Below are 19416 nucleotides of genomic sequence, written 5' to 3' on the forward strand. Positions count from 1 at the left end.
CCATATTGCTGCTCACAGATCTTCACCTGTTTTCTAAGCCTAGCTTCTACTACTCTTTCACATAACTTCATGCTGTGGCTGATCAGCTTTATGCCTCTTATTAATTGCAGTAAATAAATATTGAATATATAAATTAATAAATGTAAGGGTGTTTGTGAAATACATCTCTTGGACCACATCTAGGCCAGCATAGAAAGCCTTGATGGCCCTGAAGATCTGCCCCTGGGCTTACCTGTGAAAAATCAGTTCACGCTGAAGCATTTTTTTTAACTGTTTTGCCATGTTATTTTAATTGAACTTATAATATACTTAAAATAATGTCACTTCACAAAAGTCACAATCAGTGTGATGTTTGGGCCCTTGTGTCAAGTTGAAATGCTGGAGAGTGTTTAATGCTCGTGCCTCGTGTGTCTTTGCAGTAACTCAGTTTAACACTGAGAAGATCTCGTCCATGACTACCCTTAACTGTAAACAGCAGCTGCGGTTATCGTCACCCTGACCTGACACATTTGACCACAGTCTGCTCACCCTGAGGATGCGTCTTAGACATAACTAACTCCTACACGTGGGGACATACGTCACGTGCTAACCCTAACCCTGAAGCTCAAAGGAAAATCATTTACAAACTCAACAAAAAGGTGGCTGAAATGTTCCAGAAGTCGTTTTGTTCCTGGGGATTATAGATTCGATCCTGTCCAGATGGAAAGAAAAATAAATAAACCCCCAGATAAACTCAGAGGAGCGCGTACACTGAAAAAAAAAAACTGTCTATTGGATTAACATGGTTTAAATATGTACATCGGTTGTACATGATCAGAAAGTGTCCAACTGACATAATTTTCTTATGTGACTAACTAAGATACATAAGAATTTTATAAAGTGGAGATACTTGGAGAGCAATGTTTGGAAAGGAATCAGACAGTTTTGGGCATGCAATTATCACAGCTAACTGGAGATTTTCCTGCCCTGTCCACCAAGTCCACAAGGTAGTCCCTGAACACGCTGGAGGGACAACATGTCCCATTTCCTGTGAGAACTGCAGGACCTTCCATTAAGAATTCCAGGATGTGCCTGGGGAGAACAACGTACCTGCTGCCACCAGGACGTTTCTTCCCTGATGCATGCTTTCACACCTACCTTGTTTGGTCCAGACCTTCAGATTTTTCAGTTTGGTGTGAACCTAAAATAGCAGATATGGCAGCTGCCTCAGGTCACAGTACGAAACAAAATTTGGTCCAACCAAAAGAGGCGGTCTCAGTCTGATACTTGATTAAAAAAACTCTCTCACTACCCGTCTTTTCTCCTCGTTACTGATTAAACTACATCCGCTTTGTCCTTGTCACTGTGTCAGGTGGTAAAAATGGTAAATTTTTAACTTTGACAGCAGTGTCATCATGTGCTGCTGATAAAAATATGATGCCATTAGTAGTGCAGTTGTAACAAAAGGAATCTGTTCATTCTTTTTTTTTTCTCCATTCAACTAGAAACAGAAAAATAAAGAACAATCCACCAAACTGACAACAAGCCAAGACCAGATAAGCATGTCATGAAAAGTTCTTTGGTGCAACCACAATCTTCCAGCGTGAAACTCTATTAACCAGACCAAATGTAACAAAAACATGAACCTTGGTTTGGACCTCGTTCTGGACTTTCAGGTGTGAAAACACCATTAATGTTCACTTCTCGCTTGCTTTTGTTCGCTGTCAGATGAGTTCACCCATGCAGTCTACGTGGCCACAGGTGTGAAACTGACCGGCCATTTGGTAAACACAGTCTTCAAGATCTTCGACGAGGACCACGACGACAAGCTCAGCTACAAGGAGTTCATTGGTGTCGTGAAGGATCGGTTACACCGGAGCGAGGGGGTGAGACAGCACTGAAAATATTTGGTCTCAAATTGCTCCCAGGAAGTTTTAATTCAAGCCAACTACGTTAGCAAGTGATTTCAGGGATAAACTTTGGTGAAAGTTGTGCAAGTCAGTAAAGTCACCAGACTATGGTTGAAGTAAGAACCCGTGTCCCGTCAGATCTATTTAGAGCCTGTGTAAGTACATTGTGTTGGGGCTCCGCTGTAGTCCTGGGCACTTTGAGCCATCAGGTTTTTTTTTATGTCAACAGTCAAGACAGATTCATGGAAAGGCTCCAAAGCAGGGGTGGGCATCGAGGGCCAAGACACTGCAGGTTTTTCATGCAACCATTCACCTCAGCAGGTGGGTTGCTGATGAGCTTCTCCTCTGAACATAAACACCTGGTTGTCAATGAAATCACCTGCTGAGACACCTGATCATTAATGAAATCACCTGCTGAGGTGACTGGTTGCACGGAAAACCTGCAGTGTCTCGGCCCTTTATGGCACATGATTGCCCACCCCTGCTCCAAAGGGATGGAAAACCAATGTAGATTTTGGTTAGGAAAAATGACTTTAATACAATTACATGCTTAAGGCACTTTTAGCAACACAAGCGCCACCTTTATTCATTAATTATATCTCACAGTTAGGACTTTTTATGCATGATATCACGTCATCATCTAAGTGGGCTTCTTGACCCTTTTATTTCTGAAGCTTGCTTCACTTCTAAACCAGGGTTTTGAGACTTTCATGAAATTACACTGCCATCTAGTGGGAGGTCTTGAACTCCTCTTATTGTATGTCTTATTCTTGTGTTTTTTCATGTAAACCTTCACAGGGAACCAGAGTGGAGAAGTTCACCTCCTTTAAGTCCTGCATGAAGAAGGAGCTGTCAGGGAAATAGGTAAAGTCTTTGCTCCTGTTGCCAGCCATTACTGACAAATGGGACAAGAATGAAAAGGTTTTTTTTTAAATGATGCAGCAGTCGTTTTTCATACAAATGGACCACTCCTACGTTTCCCAGCTGGACTCTCTCAGGATATAGTTGGTCTTTTCAGATGTATTTGAGGCCCACAGCCCCCTCACCCAACGCATTAAGTTACGCTGTAATATTAACATCTGATCAGCTGCTACCAGATACCAGCTTAAGTCTGCACATGAGCAGTGAGCAGTGCACTTTCAAATTGTGCAAATGTTTCAAAGGAAACATACTTCTGTGGAGAGAACTTTACAGGTTTTGCTTTTAAAACTTCAAAAATAATTTTTCCTGCATTTTTTTCAAATAGTTCTGGAATGACATAATTTTATGTTGAGAGAACATGAAAATTAGCCTTTGTCCTCAAGCTTTAGAGCAGGACAAAAGTGCTTGAACATTCATTGTAGTGCATTGACCACTTTGTGATATCATACAATGATCATACATGTAGTGATGAGGGTTTGGTATTGAGAACCGGTTCTTTTCAGGTATCGTTAAGAAATGATTCGATCCACCAACATCAGTAGTCTTTTTGCTTAACGATTCCCTTATCAGTCCTTTAGAGCAGCCGTTGTTTTGGGGGGGTGTTTGTTGAGAAGATGATCATTCCTCTACGTTGATTACAGACCCTGCAGTGGGTCTGTAATCAACCGTTTCTGCAGCGTGACTCCACTTTGAAGCGTGAAGCAATGCTTCGATCTGCTGGCTCGTTGTCTCTTTGATTCGCTGCTCTTCAGAAACGGCACGTGCGCTTCTTAACCCCTCTCAAAGCCATTAAAATATGTCAGTTATGAGTCACTTTTGTGTGGATTAAAGTCACTAACTGGGACTCTTGTCTTGTTGCAGTCAAGAAACGAGAATCGTCCTCCGTTTTGCTCACACAGCTCCAAACGCTGCACCGCTCTCCACTGAGTCAAGTTAGAGTTTGGTCGGAATTAATAACTTCAAAGCGAATCGCCACTTTAAATAAAATGACACCTCTTTCCAAACACTGTAATACAGACAATAAACTACAATCGACTAAAACGTTTGAATGACATGCTGACATGCAGCACAGCCAGCTGCAAGAGCTCAGCTCAGAGTATGGAAAGACTTTCATGCCAGTAATGTCTGAAAGGAAATGCTTTTGACAAAAACTACAGATTTTGTTTATTTCTATTTGATCCACCATGTAGAGTTTATTATGTCCAGAGTTTAAGGATCCAGTGACCAATTTCACATTCATTGACTTTAAGACTCAATAAAATGTTGCTGACATAGAAAACCTGTAAAGCCTACTTTTAGTACACAGAAAATTCACAAGAGGTATCGATAAGGGAATCGACACATAATCGGATCAATAAGCAGAATCGATAATGGTATAGATATCGATAAAATCTTATCAATACCCATTCCTAGTAGTGATTAGGGATGGGTATCAAGAACCAGTTCTTTCCTGGTATCGTTAAGAAATGATTCGATCCACTGACATCAATAACCTTTTTGCTTAACAATTCCCTTATTGGTCCTTCAGAGCGGCCATTGCTTTTTGTAGGTGTTTGTCAGGAAAATGATAATTTCTCTAAATTGATTACAGACCCTGCAGCGTGTCTGTAATCAACTTTTCTGCATTGCAGCTTTGCTTTGAACCTTGAACCAATCGAAGCAGTGATTTGCAGATTGAATTCATTGTTTTATTTTGCCTTATCTTATTTTTTCCCGCTAAAACCCTAAAGAGCATACTGTATGTCTGTGAGTAATATTTACCTTTTTTATGTTAAACTGACCTGTTATGTTCTTCTGAAACAGCTGATTTATTTTATAACTTAAAAACAGGACCAATGTCAACACATTAGCATGTCTATGGCATTTTCAATGTTAAAGTTAGCATTAAGCTGTTTGCGTCTCAGCACGTTTGTGTGCATTTGTTTTCTGTATAATAATTAATGGCTCAGCGTTCGTTGTTGTAAAGGAGTCAAATTGTAATTTTTTTTAATTAATTTTATTCATATATTAATAATAATAGCAACAACAACAATAATAGTAATAATAACTAATAATAACTAATATGCTACAATACAATTTTAGAGAAAGAGACAAAAACAACCTGATGGAAAAAAACACAACAGAAACGATAAAACCAACTAACAATGAAAATAAATAAATACATATAGAAATAACTGTTTCCTGTGAACACCTAGTGACTCTTACACCTCATGTTTTATTTAAGTTTAATGACAACTTGTTTTGGTCAAACCATATTTTCAATGTGTTAATTTCTTCAGTGATTTCTTCCAGAACTATCTGCCAAGCTACAAAACTGCTGTGTCCTAGTAAGAGCAGAATACTACTGGAATGAATTTGAATAAGGAAAGTTGGGTTTTTTCTCACCCAAATGGAGTCTGCACTCACTGCATTTTATTGACTAGAATAGTGCCAGATTGCATTTCAGAGCTTCTAGAATTCAAACATTTTCATGAGGTGGTGTTGGGGGGTAATTTTGGGTTTCAGCTTTTTTTGTTTTTCACCACTTTCATCCCTGAATATGTCAATCGTGAGTCACTTTTGTGCAGATTAAAGTCACTAACTGGGACTCCTGTCTTGTTGCCAGAAAGAAACGAGAATCGTCCTCCGTTCTGTTCACAAACGCTGCGCGGCTCTCTGTCGAGTCAAGTAAGAAGATAGAGTCCAGTCGGAATTAATAATTTCAAAGTGAAATGCCATTTAAATCAAATGACACTTCTTTCCAAATGCTGTAATACAAACAAACTGCAATCGATCAAAACACTTTTTTTCCTCCCAAAATGAGACGTCCTGCGCTGACGTGCAGCAGCCAGCTGAGCTCAGCTCAGAGGTACGGAGAGACTTTTGTGCCAAAATGTCTGAAAGGAAATGCTTTTGACAAAAACTACAGATTTTATTTATTTTTATTTATGTCCAGAGATCAAGGATCCAGTGACCAATTTAAAATGTTGTTGACATAGAAAACCTGTAAAGCCTACTTTTAGTACACAGACAATTCATAAGAGGCATCGATAAGGGAATCAATAAGGGAATCGGATCGATAAGCGGAATCGATAATGGCATCGATATCAATAAAATCTTATCAAAAGCCCTAGTAGTGATGTTTAAATAAATAGCAGAACTAATAAATTATTTCAAACCCTCTTTTATATACAGTGTTTTGGTTATGTTTTATTGACACACATTTCAAATTCAACAGTGAGTGGGCCCTTTTAACGACAATATTATTATGATTGATGAAATGTAATAGTGTTGAACAAGACGTTGGTGGGGGGCGGGATTTCCTTTGTGTGTGTGGGGGGGGGGGGGCATGCACAGTTTTTTTTCCTTCCACCAACAAAGTTGGAGGAGGTTATGTTATTGCCCATGTTTGTTTGCGTGTTTGTATGTCTGTTTGTTTGCAAACAGCCTGGAGTCCACAGTTTTTGAAATATCATTATGAATTTTTTATTGAAGATTCATATCCCGATAGGCAAGAACTAAGTCAATTTTCAAGGTCATAGGTCAAAAAGGCAAAGTCAGGAAAAATCTTGGAAAAATCCCTATCTTTAACATTAAACGAATGTTCAAAAATTCATAACGCTGTCAAAAAAGATCAAATCTCTTTCATATTTGAGCCCATTATGTAGGATGGTATCCTTTATCAACTGATAAAGTTTCATCCGGATCTGATCCAGATCACAGATTTTGTGACCATTTAAATTTAACATTAAAACCCCATTTAATGTATATTTTACATTATATCTTAATCAAACATGCCCCAATCACTCTTATACTTGAAAGTGAGGTGCAGACCGGCACTCACTATCACCTGACAAAGATTGATCCAGATCTGCCCCAGATTATGGATTTGGTGGATATGTGAATTTAATATTGAAAAGCCCATTTGGTGTACATTTTGCATTATATCTCAAACAAAAGTGCCTCAATCACTCTCGTTTGTGACAATGAGGTGCAAACTGGCGCTCTCAATGAATAGTCTAAGTTTGAGTTGCATCTGATCCGTATTGCAGATTTAGTGGATATTTGATTTTTTTTAACATTGACAATACCTTTTTATTTATATTTTGTATTATATTTTATTATGAAAAGCCACTTCTAACAGGACTTTGACCTTGAAAATTTTTTCCAAGGTAAAAATTTGTGGAATTGGAAACTAGTGTTGGCGGAGGTTTGCTGTCTTTGAGCGCAGTGCTCTAGGTTTTTGTTTTTGTTTTTTTTTATCCGCCGCGAGGCGGGGCATATAGCAGCCGGGTTGACGTTCCATCCGTCCGAAATTTGTTTGCTGCAACGTAGCTCGGCACCTATTGCTCGCAAAAACTTTGAAGGTCGGTGACCTTGACCTACTTTTCAAAGTCACCAATGGTCACACCTGTCCAATCCTTCGCCGCAACGTAGCTCAGCACCTATTGCTCGCAGAAACTTCATATTTGGTGGGTACATGCCTTGGAGGAGTACTTCGCATGGGTTTGAAGGCCAGTGACCTTGACCTACTTTTCAAGATCACCAGTTGTCACAGCTGTCAAATCCTTCGCCTGAAATTTGTTCGAAGCAATGTACCTTGGCACCTATTGCTCGCAAAAACTTCATATTTGGTGGGTACATGCCTTGGAGGAGGACTTCACATGGGTTTGAAGGCCGGTGACCTTGACTTACTTTTCAAGGTCACCAATGGTCACACCTGTCCAATCCTTCGCCGCAACGTAGCTCGGCACCTATTGTTCGCAGAAACTTCATATTTCAAATCAAATCAAATCAATTTTATTTATATAGCGCCAAATCACAACAAACAGTTGCCCCAAGGCGCTTTATATTGTAAGGCAAGGCCATACAATAATTATGGAAAAACCCCAACGGTCAAAACGACCCCCTGTGAGCAAGCACTTGGCGACAGTGGGAAGGAAAAACTCCCTTTTAACAGGAAGAAACCTCCAGCAGAACCAGGCTCAGGGAGGGGCAGTCTTCTGCTGGGACTGGTTGGGGCTGAGGGAGAGAACCAGGACAAAGACATGCTGTGGAGGGGAGCAGAGTTCAATCACTAATGATTAAATGCAGAGTGGTGCATACAGAGCAAAAAGAGAAAGAAACACTCAGTGCATCATGGGAACCCCCCAGCAGTCTAAGTCTATAGCAGCATAACTAAGGGATGGTTCAGGGTCACCTGATCCAGCCCTAACTATAAGCTTTAGCAAAAAGGAAAGTTTAAGCCTAATCTTAAAAGTAGAGAGGGTGTCTGTCTCCCTGATCTGAATTGGGAGCTGGTTCCACAGGAGAGGAGCCTGAAAGCTGAAGGCTCTGCCTCCCATTCTACTCTTACAAACCCTAGGAACTACAAGTAAGCCTGCAGTCTGAGAGCGAAGCACTCTATTGGGGTGATATGGTACTATGAGGTCCCTAAGATAAGATGGGACCTGATTATTCAAAACCTTATAAGTAAGAAGAAGAATTTTAAATTCTATTCTAGAATTAACAGGAAGCCAATGAAGAGAGGCCAATATGGGTGAGATATGCTCTCTCCTTCTAGTCCCTGTCAGTACTCTAGCTGCAGCATTTTGAATTAACTGAAGGCTTTTCAGGGAACTTTTAGGACAACCTGATAATAATGAATTACAATAGTCCAGCCTAGAGGAAATAAACACATGAATTAGTTTTTCAGCATCACTCTGAGACAAGACCTTTCTAATTTTAGAGATATTGCGCAAATGCAAAAAAGCAGTCCTACATATTTGTTTAATATGCGCATTGAATGACATATCCTGATCAAAAATGACTCCAAGATTTCTCACAGTATTACTAGAGTTCAGGGTAATGCCATCCAGAGTAAGGATCTGATTAGACACCATGTTTCTAAGATTTGTGGGGCCAAGTACAATAACTTCAGTTTTATCTGAGTTTAAAAGCAGGAAATTAGAGGTCATCCATGTCTTTATGTCTGTAAGACAATCCTGCAGTTTAGCTAATTGGTGTGTGTCCTCTGGCTTCATGGATAGATAAAGCTGGGTATCATCTGCGTAACAATGAAAATTTAAGCAATGCCGTCTAATAATACTGCCTAAGGGAAGCATGTATAAAGTGAATAAAATTGGTCCTAGCACAGAACCTTGTGGAACTCCATAATTAACCTTAGTCTGTGAAGAAGATTCCCCATTTACATGAACAAATTGTAATCTATTAGATAAATATGATTCAAACCACCATGGCATTGGCATGTACCCACCATATTTGGTGGGTACATGCCTTGGAGGAGTACTTCGCATGGGTTTGAAGGCCAGTGACCTTGACCTACTTTTCAAGGTCACCAGTTGTCACAAATGTCAAATCCTTCGCCTGAAATTTGTTCACCGCAATGTATCTCAGCACCTATTGCTCGCAGAAACTTGGAGGAGTACTTTGCATGGGTTCGAAGTCCAATGATTTCTGATGACCGTGACCTACTTAACTCCTTCGTTGCAAAATGGCTCTGTATCTAATGCACACAGTGCAGGCCTAGGAAGTGTACTTGGCACAGGTTCGAAGGCCAGTGACCTTGACGGTCACAACCACAAAAGCCTTCGCCACAATGTGGCTGGGCATCTATTGCACACAAAAACTTCATATTTGGTGAGCACATGCCCTGGAAGAGTACTTCACACGGGCTCGAAGGCTGGTAACTTCAGATGAGCTTGACCTACTTTAGGGTCACCAATGGTCACAACTGCTAAAGCTAAATCCTTCATTGCAACATGGCTCGGCATCTACTGCACGCGGGAACTTCATATTTGACGGGTGCATGCTTTGCAAGAGTACTTTGCACAGGTTCGAAGGCCGCTGACCTTGACATACTGGTACTTTGTTTACCGGTAATACCAGTGTGTTAATACAATTTCCTAATTTTGTTCAGTGTAATTACATTATTACAGTGTGCTAATAAACTGACCAAAAACTTAAACCATGTAAACTGGATCACTTTATTTTACAAATTTAATCATGAGCAAAAAATCTTCTTTCAACTGTATTCATAATATTAAATATTAAAATACTACATGACTCTAGATTTCTGCACGCGTTGCGCTCAGTAGCTTTTGTAGCATGGGCCATCCCAACAGGCACATTCCACCAGCAGGAAAATATCGTTTCATGGACCCTGTTACAAGCTGGTTTCCAGAGGCGTCATGTATTTTCTTGCTGGTGGATTGTCCGCCGACGGTAACTACACCAAAGCCTGTGGAATGTGGAAATTCAGCCATGGTGCAGTGTCATACGCAAAGTATGAAAATTTTCATCTTTTCATGTTTACATGTACTTAGAAATACTTATCTGTACACTACATGACACGGAACCTCTTGAAAACATCCAATGTGAAATAGATCTACTGATAAACGGTAGGACTCTCAGCTTCTTTGTTCAACATCTTATTCGATCTCCAGTAGTTTTGCTGGGTGCGCTATGATACTGGGTCTTTTCACATTTGGTTCTTCTCATCATGATGGCATTTCACAGCGCTCCCTGGCGAATGACCAACTTGAGCTATCATGCAGCGACATCTTACAAATGTTATTATCTCACGTGACTCCTAAAGCAACTTCCGCCCATCTGGATCACAGTTTTCTGCATTCTACATCGCAAATCCACGCAAATTCCATGGTAAATCTATTTCCATTCATTCAGGTTTCCTCGGTAGACTCATGTTAAAATGTACTTCACATGGGTTCGAAGTCCAGTGACCTTGACCTGCTTTTTATGGTCACTGTTGGCCACATCCTCTCAATAAATATAATGTCAATCTCCAATTTTTACACTGTGTATCCCAGTTTACATCAAACACATAAGGTTTCAAACAAATACCTACCCCCACACATGTACATATTACTGAAATTTACATGGAAAATAGTACTGCGCGCGGGGCATTTTGTGATGAATGTCTAGTTTTTAATGCAACAGGTCCGTATAGTGGTGCAGCTTAGCTAAAATTTCCATAAGAATTGTTCATTTTGTGATAAAAGCATGGAATTTGGCACACATATTCTAAATTAACTAATGTTTATTTCCAGATATGGAGCCATCTTGGAGCTCACCGCTAATGAGCAACAGGGGTCAATAAAGAATTACACAGGGGTCAAAATTTTAAAACGCTCCAGTCATGTTGAAAACTATACCACATCATTTGTCATCATTTGTCACATCAAAACTATACCATTTTGGAATCATGACGATTCCAAAAAGGTATAGTTTTGACTATCGATGACTGAATTCCATCAAGTTACAGGGTAAAAACTACAAAAATGGTGACAAAGATCAGTTTCAGTTTGTACAGGGGTCAAAGGTTAAAGTTGCTCCAATTTTGGTAAAAAATTATGCAAACTAGAAGCACTCAGAGAGTACAAACCTCCGCCAAGGCCATGGGGTCCCTGAGGCCATAACATCTACACGCCGTGGAATCATTGAACCTAAAAAAGTCTAACAATGATGTTTACTCAGTAGTAAAAAAGTTTCATCTGCTGTGACTGGATAGCATGTATCCTTAGCGCTTGGCATCACAGTTTATTGCAGCTTGCACCTTTCCCAGAATCTACTGTCATCTGAGCACTGATATTGATATTGCATGTGCTTATAGACAAAAACAAATAAGAGACAAAATTCAATTTATTATTCAACTAAACTGCAAATATATGAATTTTTTTAACATTTATGAAACACTTCTCTAAACAAGGCCATAGGGTCACTGACCCTAAAGAGATTCCCTCCTTGGCACAGTGATCTATTTCTTTTTGTCACTTTCTCTAAAATTGTATATAATAATCATTAGATTATTAATATATAAACAAAAATAAATTTAAGAAATATTACAATTTGAAAACAAATGCACCCAAACGTGATGACAGCTGCAACTGCTTAATGCTAACTTTTAACATTGAAAATTCCATAGACATGCTAACGCGTTAGCATCGGGATCTGGATCGTGATCCGGATCACCACTAAAATTTAATCACTTGGTCCTCTTGTCATTTCCAACCACTCCACAAAATTTCATCAAAACCCGTTCAAAACTTTTTGCTGACAAACAGACAAACAAACAAACAAACAAACCCGACCGAAAACACAACCTCCTTGGCGGAGGTAATTATTGGTTGAGTTAATAGCATTTTTAAAAGGAATAGTTTGCACCATCTGTCATGCTTAGTTATCAAGTTACGGGGTAACATATATCATACGTCATAAAATGCAATGGACGTCGACCTTGTTTGACCTTTACTCTGGAGAAAAAGTATTCAACACAGTCAAAACTATTCCATTTATTAATCCTTTTATTTCAACCAATAATTTTTACCAAAATTGGAGCAAATTTAACTTTTGACCCCTGTACAAACTGAAACTGACCTTTGTCACCATTTTTTTTTTTTTTTTTTGCCATTTTTACCCCATTACTCTACAACATTCAGTCATAGATAGTCCAAACTATACTTTTTGGAATCATTATGATCAGACAAACAATGTAGTATAGTTTTCAACATGACTGGAGCATTGTTAAATTTTGATCTCTGTGTAATTCTTTATTGACCCCTGTTGCTCATTAGTGGTCAGCTCCAGGATGACTCCATATCTGAAAATAAACATTAGTTAATTTAGAATGTGTGTGCCAAATTCCATGCTTTTATCACACAATGAACAATTGTTTTGCTATGCCACACCACTAGTATCTATTAGGTGTTTTTAGCTACAAACTTTCATAAACGCCATCAGAGGGCTGATACATACCCCGTGCAACCTGCACACATTCAAGTAAGGTGTGGTTTTTAAAACTATATATATATATATATATATAGACAGATCTATCTATCTGTCTATATAAAACTAATCCAGGTTTTGAGTATATTTCTTATTGTTACATGGGAAACAAGGTACCAGTAGATTCGGTAGATTCTCACAAATCCAACAAGACCAAACATTCATGATATGCACACTCTTAAGGCTATGAAATTGGGCTATTAGTAAAAAAAAAAAGTAGAAAAGGGTGTGTTCACAATAATAGTAGTGTGGCATTCAGTCAGTGAGTTCGTCAATTTTGTGGAACAAACAGGTGTGAATCAGGTGTCCCCTATTTAAGGATGAAGCCAGCACCTGTTGAACATGCTTTTCTCTTTGAAAGCCTGAGGAAAATGGGACGTTCAAGACATTGTTCAGAAGAACAGCGTAGTTTGATTAAAAAGTTGATTGGAGAGGGGAAAACTTATACGCAGGTGCAAAACATTATAGGCTGTTCATCTACAATGATCTCCAATGCTTTAAAATGGACAAAAAAAAAAAAAAAAACAGACGCGTGGAAGAAAATGTAAAACAACCATCAAAATGGATAGAAGAATAACCAGAATGGCAAAGGCTCACCCATTGATCAGCTCCAGGATGATCAAAGACAGTCTGGAGTTACCTGTAAGTGCTGTGACAGTTAGAAGACGCCTGTGTGAAGCTAATTTATTTGCAAGAATCCCCCACAAAGTCCCTCTGTTAAATAAAAGACATGTGCAGAAGAGGTTACAATTTGCCAAAGAACACATCAACTGGCCTAAAGAGAAATGGAGGAATATTTTGTGGACTGATGAGAGTAAAATTGTTCTTTTTGGGTCCAAGGGCCGCAGACAGTTTGTAAGACGACCCCCAAACTCTGAGTTCAAGCCACAGTTCAGAGTGAAGACAGTGAAGCATGGTGGTGCAAGCATCATGATATGGGCATGTTTCTCCTACTATGGTGTTGGGCCTATATATCACATACCAGGTATCATGGATCAGCTTGGATATGTCAAAATACATGCAGCATGCTGCTGTATGATTTATCTTTACTCGGCACCAGCACACGACTTCTATGTGTTGTTTTCTTCCTCTTGTGTCACCAGGTCACTTCAGCAGCAGTGTGCGGTTAAACGTAGAGGGACGCTACCGCCTCTGAGAACATCTGATGCATGTTGCAGCATCTTATTGCAGCACATTAAAGTTTTTTTAAGCAAACAGGATGTGGTGCAAAAAGGGATGTGTTCATCTTAAATGGTCACATTAACAGTGTTGTGTCACACCGTAAGTTGCAGTTTATTTGACTTTAATTCACTTTATTGCTCTGCGTATCTGCATTGTTCAGTCTGACTCAGTCTGTCTGATCGTCTCTGCACACGAGGCCTTGCTTTGATATTTCAGCTGCATACACGGATGTCCTCCTCCTCCTCCTCCCTGCAAACAGCTACAGCTCAGATCCTGAAGAAGCCATCACATCCAGCAGGCCTGTGGCTTCGACACTTTAACGACAGACAGCTAACGGTGTTAATCATTTGTCACCGCAGAGCAGCATCCGCGCCGTGCACTCAAGCAGAGGTTGACCTCTTTATAAATATACAGAATATTGAAGCCATATGTTTGTTTTACTCTTCAGGAATCCGTAACATCACCTTAAAATGAGAAGCTGTGCTCTACATATTTAGAAAAACTCTTTGTTACAGAAATCCTGATGTGTAGTGTGTGGTTGAGAAATACGTTCCTGGTGCAATATTTACTTTGGGTGGAGTTACATTTTGAACAGGCTGCTGATATGTAGATTTTGTGTGTTATTAACCAGACCAGTGTGTTTTCAGCCTACGTCTGTGTCGCTTTTGTGCTGGCTGCGATGCAACGTGAATATTTAAAAACGGATCAGCTTGTCTACCTCCCAGAGCCTCTTTAAAACTTCTTAACCTGTGTGAATGTTTTGCATGTTAGTCTTTGTGACATCATTGTTGAAATACAGGCGCGTTGTTGCAATAAAGACAAGATAAAGGATGTGGTTGCTCTGTTTTTGCATTCTCCTTGTGTCTTGCTCGTGGAGACATTCTCTACAAATTGTGTGCTTGGTTGAACTTATGTCTTTAGCAGTTAAACCATGTTACTTTTTTAATTACATTTGCATGATGGAAGGAGGACAGAAGATAAATGTATCAACCTGAAGGCAAATCATGAACAGTATTAATCATTATGGAGCCCAGGGCTGATCTGAGCCTTTTTTAATTTTTAAATCATTAAGGGAGGTAATAATCTTCACTTTCACACTCTAATCCAACAGTTCCTGCAGCATCATTAAGGGGTCATTTTGGGACTGAGCTCCAAAAATAGGGAAGAGTTCAATTTCTGTTCAGTTATTCATTCTGTGTTATGCACTCTCTTTCATGAGGTTCAGGTTTTTTTGTCTGAATGATCTACAGGTACTTTCTGTTCCTGACTGCTGCTCAATATATTGAAAAACAAGAGGTACTCAAAGTACAAATCCTCTGCCAAAGCCCAACAGAGCTGTTTATTTGACTTTAAGCAGGCTGAAGTGCAGGTGGTGGCGCTGTTTTACCAAAGTAGAAATGGAGTGAGAAATTAATGATAAATGGACTGTATTTCTGTAGCACCTTGCCATCTGATGCTCAAATTTATAGTTATGCCTCACATTTTACACACACATCTCTAATCTCTACCCCTATTTTCCAACCTGTGGTCTGTAACCATTCTGGGGAGATCACAGGAGAGTTGTTAAATTGTGTGTGCTCTGAGGTTGTCAAAATTTGAGATGCATTCTACATCAAGCTATAATAACATCTAATGGATAATCAATATTAATTAAGATCATAGTTTTACTTTCCTTAAATCAAAGAGAAAAGGTGGGAAAAGAACCAATGAGAAAAGGCAGGAAAAGAACCAAAGACAAAAGGTGGGCAAAGAACCAAAGACAGAAGGTGAGCAAAGAACCAAAAACAAAAGGCGGGCAAAGAAGCAAAGACAAAAGGTGGGTAAAGAGGGCAAAGAACCAAAGACAAAAGGTGGGCAAAGAAGCAAAGACAAAAGGCAGGGAAAGAAGCAAAGAAAAGGCGGGCAAAGAAGCAAAGACAAAAGGTGGGCAAAGAAGCAAAGACAAAAAACCAAAGACAAAAGGTGGGAAAAGAACCAAAGACAAAAGGCAGGCAAAGAAGCAAAGACAAAAAGCAGGGAAAGAACCAAAGACAAAAGGTGGGCAAAGAACCAAAGACAAAAGGCGGGCAAAGAAACAAAGACAAAAGGTGGGAAAAGAGGGCAAAGAACCAAAGACAAAAGGTGGACAAAGACCAAAGACAAAAGGTGGGCAAAGAAGCAAAGACAAAAGGTGGGCAAAGAGGGCAAAGAACCAAAGACAAAAGGTGGGCAAAGAACCAAAGACAAAAGGTGGGCAAAGAAGCAAAGAAAAGGCGGGCAAAGAATCAAAGACAAAAGGCGGGCAAAGAAGCAAAGACAAAAGGCGGGGAAAGAACCAAAGACAAAAGGCGGGCAAAGAAGCAAAGACAAAAAACCAAAGACAAAAGGCGGGCAAAGAAGCAAAGACAAAAAACCAAAGACAAAAGGTGGGAAAAGAAGCAAAGACAAAAGGCAGGCAAAGAAGCAAAGACAAAAGGCAGGGAAAGAACCAAAGACAAAAGGTGGGCAAAGAACCAAAGACAAAAGGCGGGCAAAGAGGGCAAAGAACCAAAGACAAAAGGTGGACAAAAACCAAAGACAAAAGGCGGGCAAAGAAGCAAAGACAAAAGGTGGGCAAAGAACCAAAGACAAAAGGCGGGCAAAGAAGCAAAGACAAAAGGTTGGAAAAGAGGACAAAGAACCAAAGACAAAAGGTGGGCAAAGAACTAAAGACAAAAGGCGGGCAAAGAAGCAAAGAAAAGGCAGGCAAAGAATCAAAGACAAAAGGTGGGCAAAGAAGCAAAGACAAAAGGCGGGGAAAGAACCAAAGACAAAAGGCGGGCAAAGAACCAAAGACAAAAAACCAAAGACAAAAGGTGGGAAAAGAGGGCAAAGAACCAAAGACAAAAGGCGGGCAAAGAAGCAAAAACAAAAGGTGGGCAAAGAAGCAAAGACAAAAGGTGGGCAAAGAACCAAAGACAAAAGGCGGGCAAAGAACCAAAGACAAAAGGTGGGAAAAGAACCAAAGACAAAAAAAAACAAAGACAAAAGGTGGGAATAGAGGGCAAAGAACCAAAGACAAAAGGTGGGCAAAGAACCAAAGACAAAAGGCGGGCAAAGAAGCAAAGACAAAAGGTGGGCAAAGTAGCAAAAACAAAAGGTGGGCAAAGAACCAAAGATGAAAGGTGGGCAAAGAACCAAAGACGAAAAGGGAAAGCTATAATGAACTTATGTTTGTGTTGATGTTAACGTTTTTCATGGAGGGGGGGCAAAAACAAACAAAAATGGGAACGCATCACTGTATTCCTTTGCAGTGTGTGCATGTGTGTGTGTGGGGGGGGGGGGGGAGCTGTGCAGGCTGGCAGGCTCAGCCTTTCTTAGATACAAATGGGGGAGAGGGTGTTGCGTTAGAACCCAAACGGACTTCAGATGGACCCAAAATGCGGGAGACTAAGGTGGAAGAAAAACTACAATTTTTGACAATGACTGGACCAGAGCCGATGATGCAACAGGGAACCGCATCCAGGTGCAATAAGAACCAGAGGAGTTGAACCAGGAGAGACCATGATGGAAGACGGGGCTAGAAACCCAAGCCAGGGAAATTGATATGGATTGGTCAGAAGTTGCTATATTTATTATTTATTTGAAAACTATTTACAGAACAGCTTCAAAATTGTGATTCAAATCAATGTTTTTGATCACAAAAGAGAACTATTTACAGAACATTTTTTTATGAACTCAGAACATGAATATTCTTAAGTGAATGAAGGAATATTTACAGAACAGCTTCAGAATTGTCATTCAACCCCAGTTCCAATGATGTTGGGACGTTGTGTGAAATGTAAATAAAAACAGAATACACACACAGACACACACACACACACTTATCTTCAACAGTTTAGTCCAATGAAGGGTCGGGGGCCTGGAGCCTATCCCAGCAGTCATAGAGCGTGAGGCGGAGTACACCCAGGACAGGATGCCAGTCTGTCGCAGGGCCACAAACAGACAAACAAACACATTCACACCCACTCGCACACCTACAGACAGTTTAAAGATTCCAATCCACCTAACCTGCATGTCTTTGGATGTGGGAGGAAACCGGAGCACCCGGAGGAAACCCACACAAACACATGGAGAACATGCAAACTCCACACAGAAAGGCAACAGGTGGGAATTGAACCCATGACCGTCAAGCTGTGAGGCAACAGTGCTAACCACTAAGCCACTGTGCTGCCCAAACAGAATACATTGATTTGCAAATCCTCTTCAACCTATATTCAGTTGAATACACCACAAAGACAAGATATTTAATGTTCAAACTGATAGACTTTTTTGTTTTCGTGCAAATATCTGCTCAGTTTCAAAAAAGCTGGGACAGTGTAAATAACGCTCAAAGAACACCTGTTTGGAACATTCTACAGGTGAACAGGTTAATTGGAAACAGGTGAGTGTGATGATTGGGTATAAAACGAGCATCCCCAAAAGGCTCAGCCATTCACAAGCAAAGATGGGGTGAGGATCACCACCTTGTGAACAACTGCGTGAAAAAATAGTCAAACAGTTTAAGAACAATGTTTCTCAATGTTCAACACGAATAGAGAATGAGTCGTGAACCAACTCATTCTCTATTTGTGTCTTTAAATTTATTAAAATTCATAGATTTGGTCGATTACATTACAATTCAAACTTTATTTCGAGCGAAAAACCAAGCCTTACCGAGACATGTCCAGAGTCTGTTCCGATTGAGGGAATCCAGATATAGTTTAAGAGGTTGTGCAATTTTTATGAAACCACCAGTAAGAACAAATGTAAAGGGTTTTTGTGTGTCTGTGGTTGGGGTGAGGAAATGGAACAAATGTTCAACAGAGGTTAGAATGAGTAGTACCTTAGTGAGATTTAAGAAACTACTCAAAAAGAACATCATGTCTAAGTATCATAAAGAAGCAAATATAATTTGATTTATATGGAATGTTCAATTTATAAGTGGGACTTATTGTATATTTGAATGTGTGGGTATGTATATGCGTATGTAGATATATAGATATGGGTAGGTGTATATGTATATGTATATAAGTGACTGTGTATATGTATGTATATATTTATGTTTGTAAAGTATATACGTATGTATATAGGTATATATGGCACAGCCCAAGCAGAGGGTCACCCCCAAGAGCCTGGTCTGCTTGAGGTTTCTTCCTTATAGGGAGTTTTTCCTCACCACAGTTGCCTAGTGCTTGCTCTGGGGGTTGGTAAGGTTAGTCCTTACTGGTGTAAAGTGCCTTGATTCGACTTTCTTGTGATCTGGTACTATATAAATATAATTATAAGTGAATAGTATATTGATGTGTATGTCTGTGTGTCGACATGTAGTAGTGAATTTGTAGTTTTGTAAATATGACTGATTAGAATTGTGGGACTTGTACTAGCAGGGGTGGGCACTAATAAGCTTTGCTTCAGCCCACACCCTTTCGGACTCACTAGTTTTGTCTGTGTTTGTTTGTGGAATTGTTCATTTTTTTCTATTTGAATATTTTGTGTGCCGAATAAAACTTTGTCACTCACTCACTCAAAGTGTGACCCCTGTAAAAAAAAAAAAAAAAAAAAAAAAAAAATTGCAAGGAATTTATGGATTCCATCATCTACAGTCCATAATATAATCAGAAGATTCAGAGAATCTGGAGAA

General features: G+C 39.7%; 1 protein-coding gene across 1 annotated transcript in view; it reads left to right on the forward strand.

Annotated features, from left to right (window-relative positions):
- LOC117520582 (calcium uptake protein 3, mitochondrial-like) overlaps positions 1-14472 on the forward strand; it is a 103360-nt gene extending 88888 nt beyond the window's left edge. Inside the window, exons 13-15 of the mRNA XM_034181895.1 lie at positions 1708-1865; positions 2688-2753; positions 13697-14472. Coding sequence (XP_034037786.1) covers positions 1708-1865; positions 2688-2753 — 224 coding nt within the window. The 3' untranslated portion in view covers positions 13697-14472. The remainder of the gene's footprint in view (positions 1-1707; positions 1866-2687; positions 2754-13696) is intronic.
- Positions 14473-19416: the final 4944 nt, after the last annotated feature.

Source organism: Thalassophryne amazonica, chromosome 11 (genome assembly GCF_902500255.1).
Source record: "Thalassophryne amazonica chromosome 11, fThaAma1.1, whole genome shotgun sequence".
NCBI lineage: Eukaryota > Metazoa > Chordata > Actinopteri > Batrachoidiformes > Batrachoididae > Thalassophryne > Thalassophryne amazonica.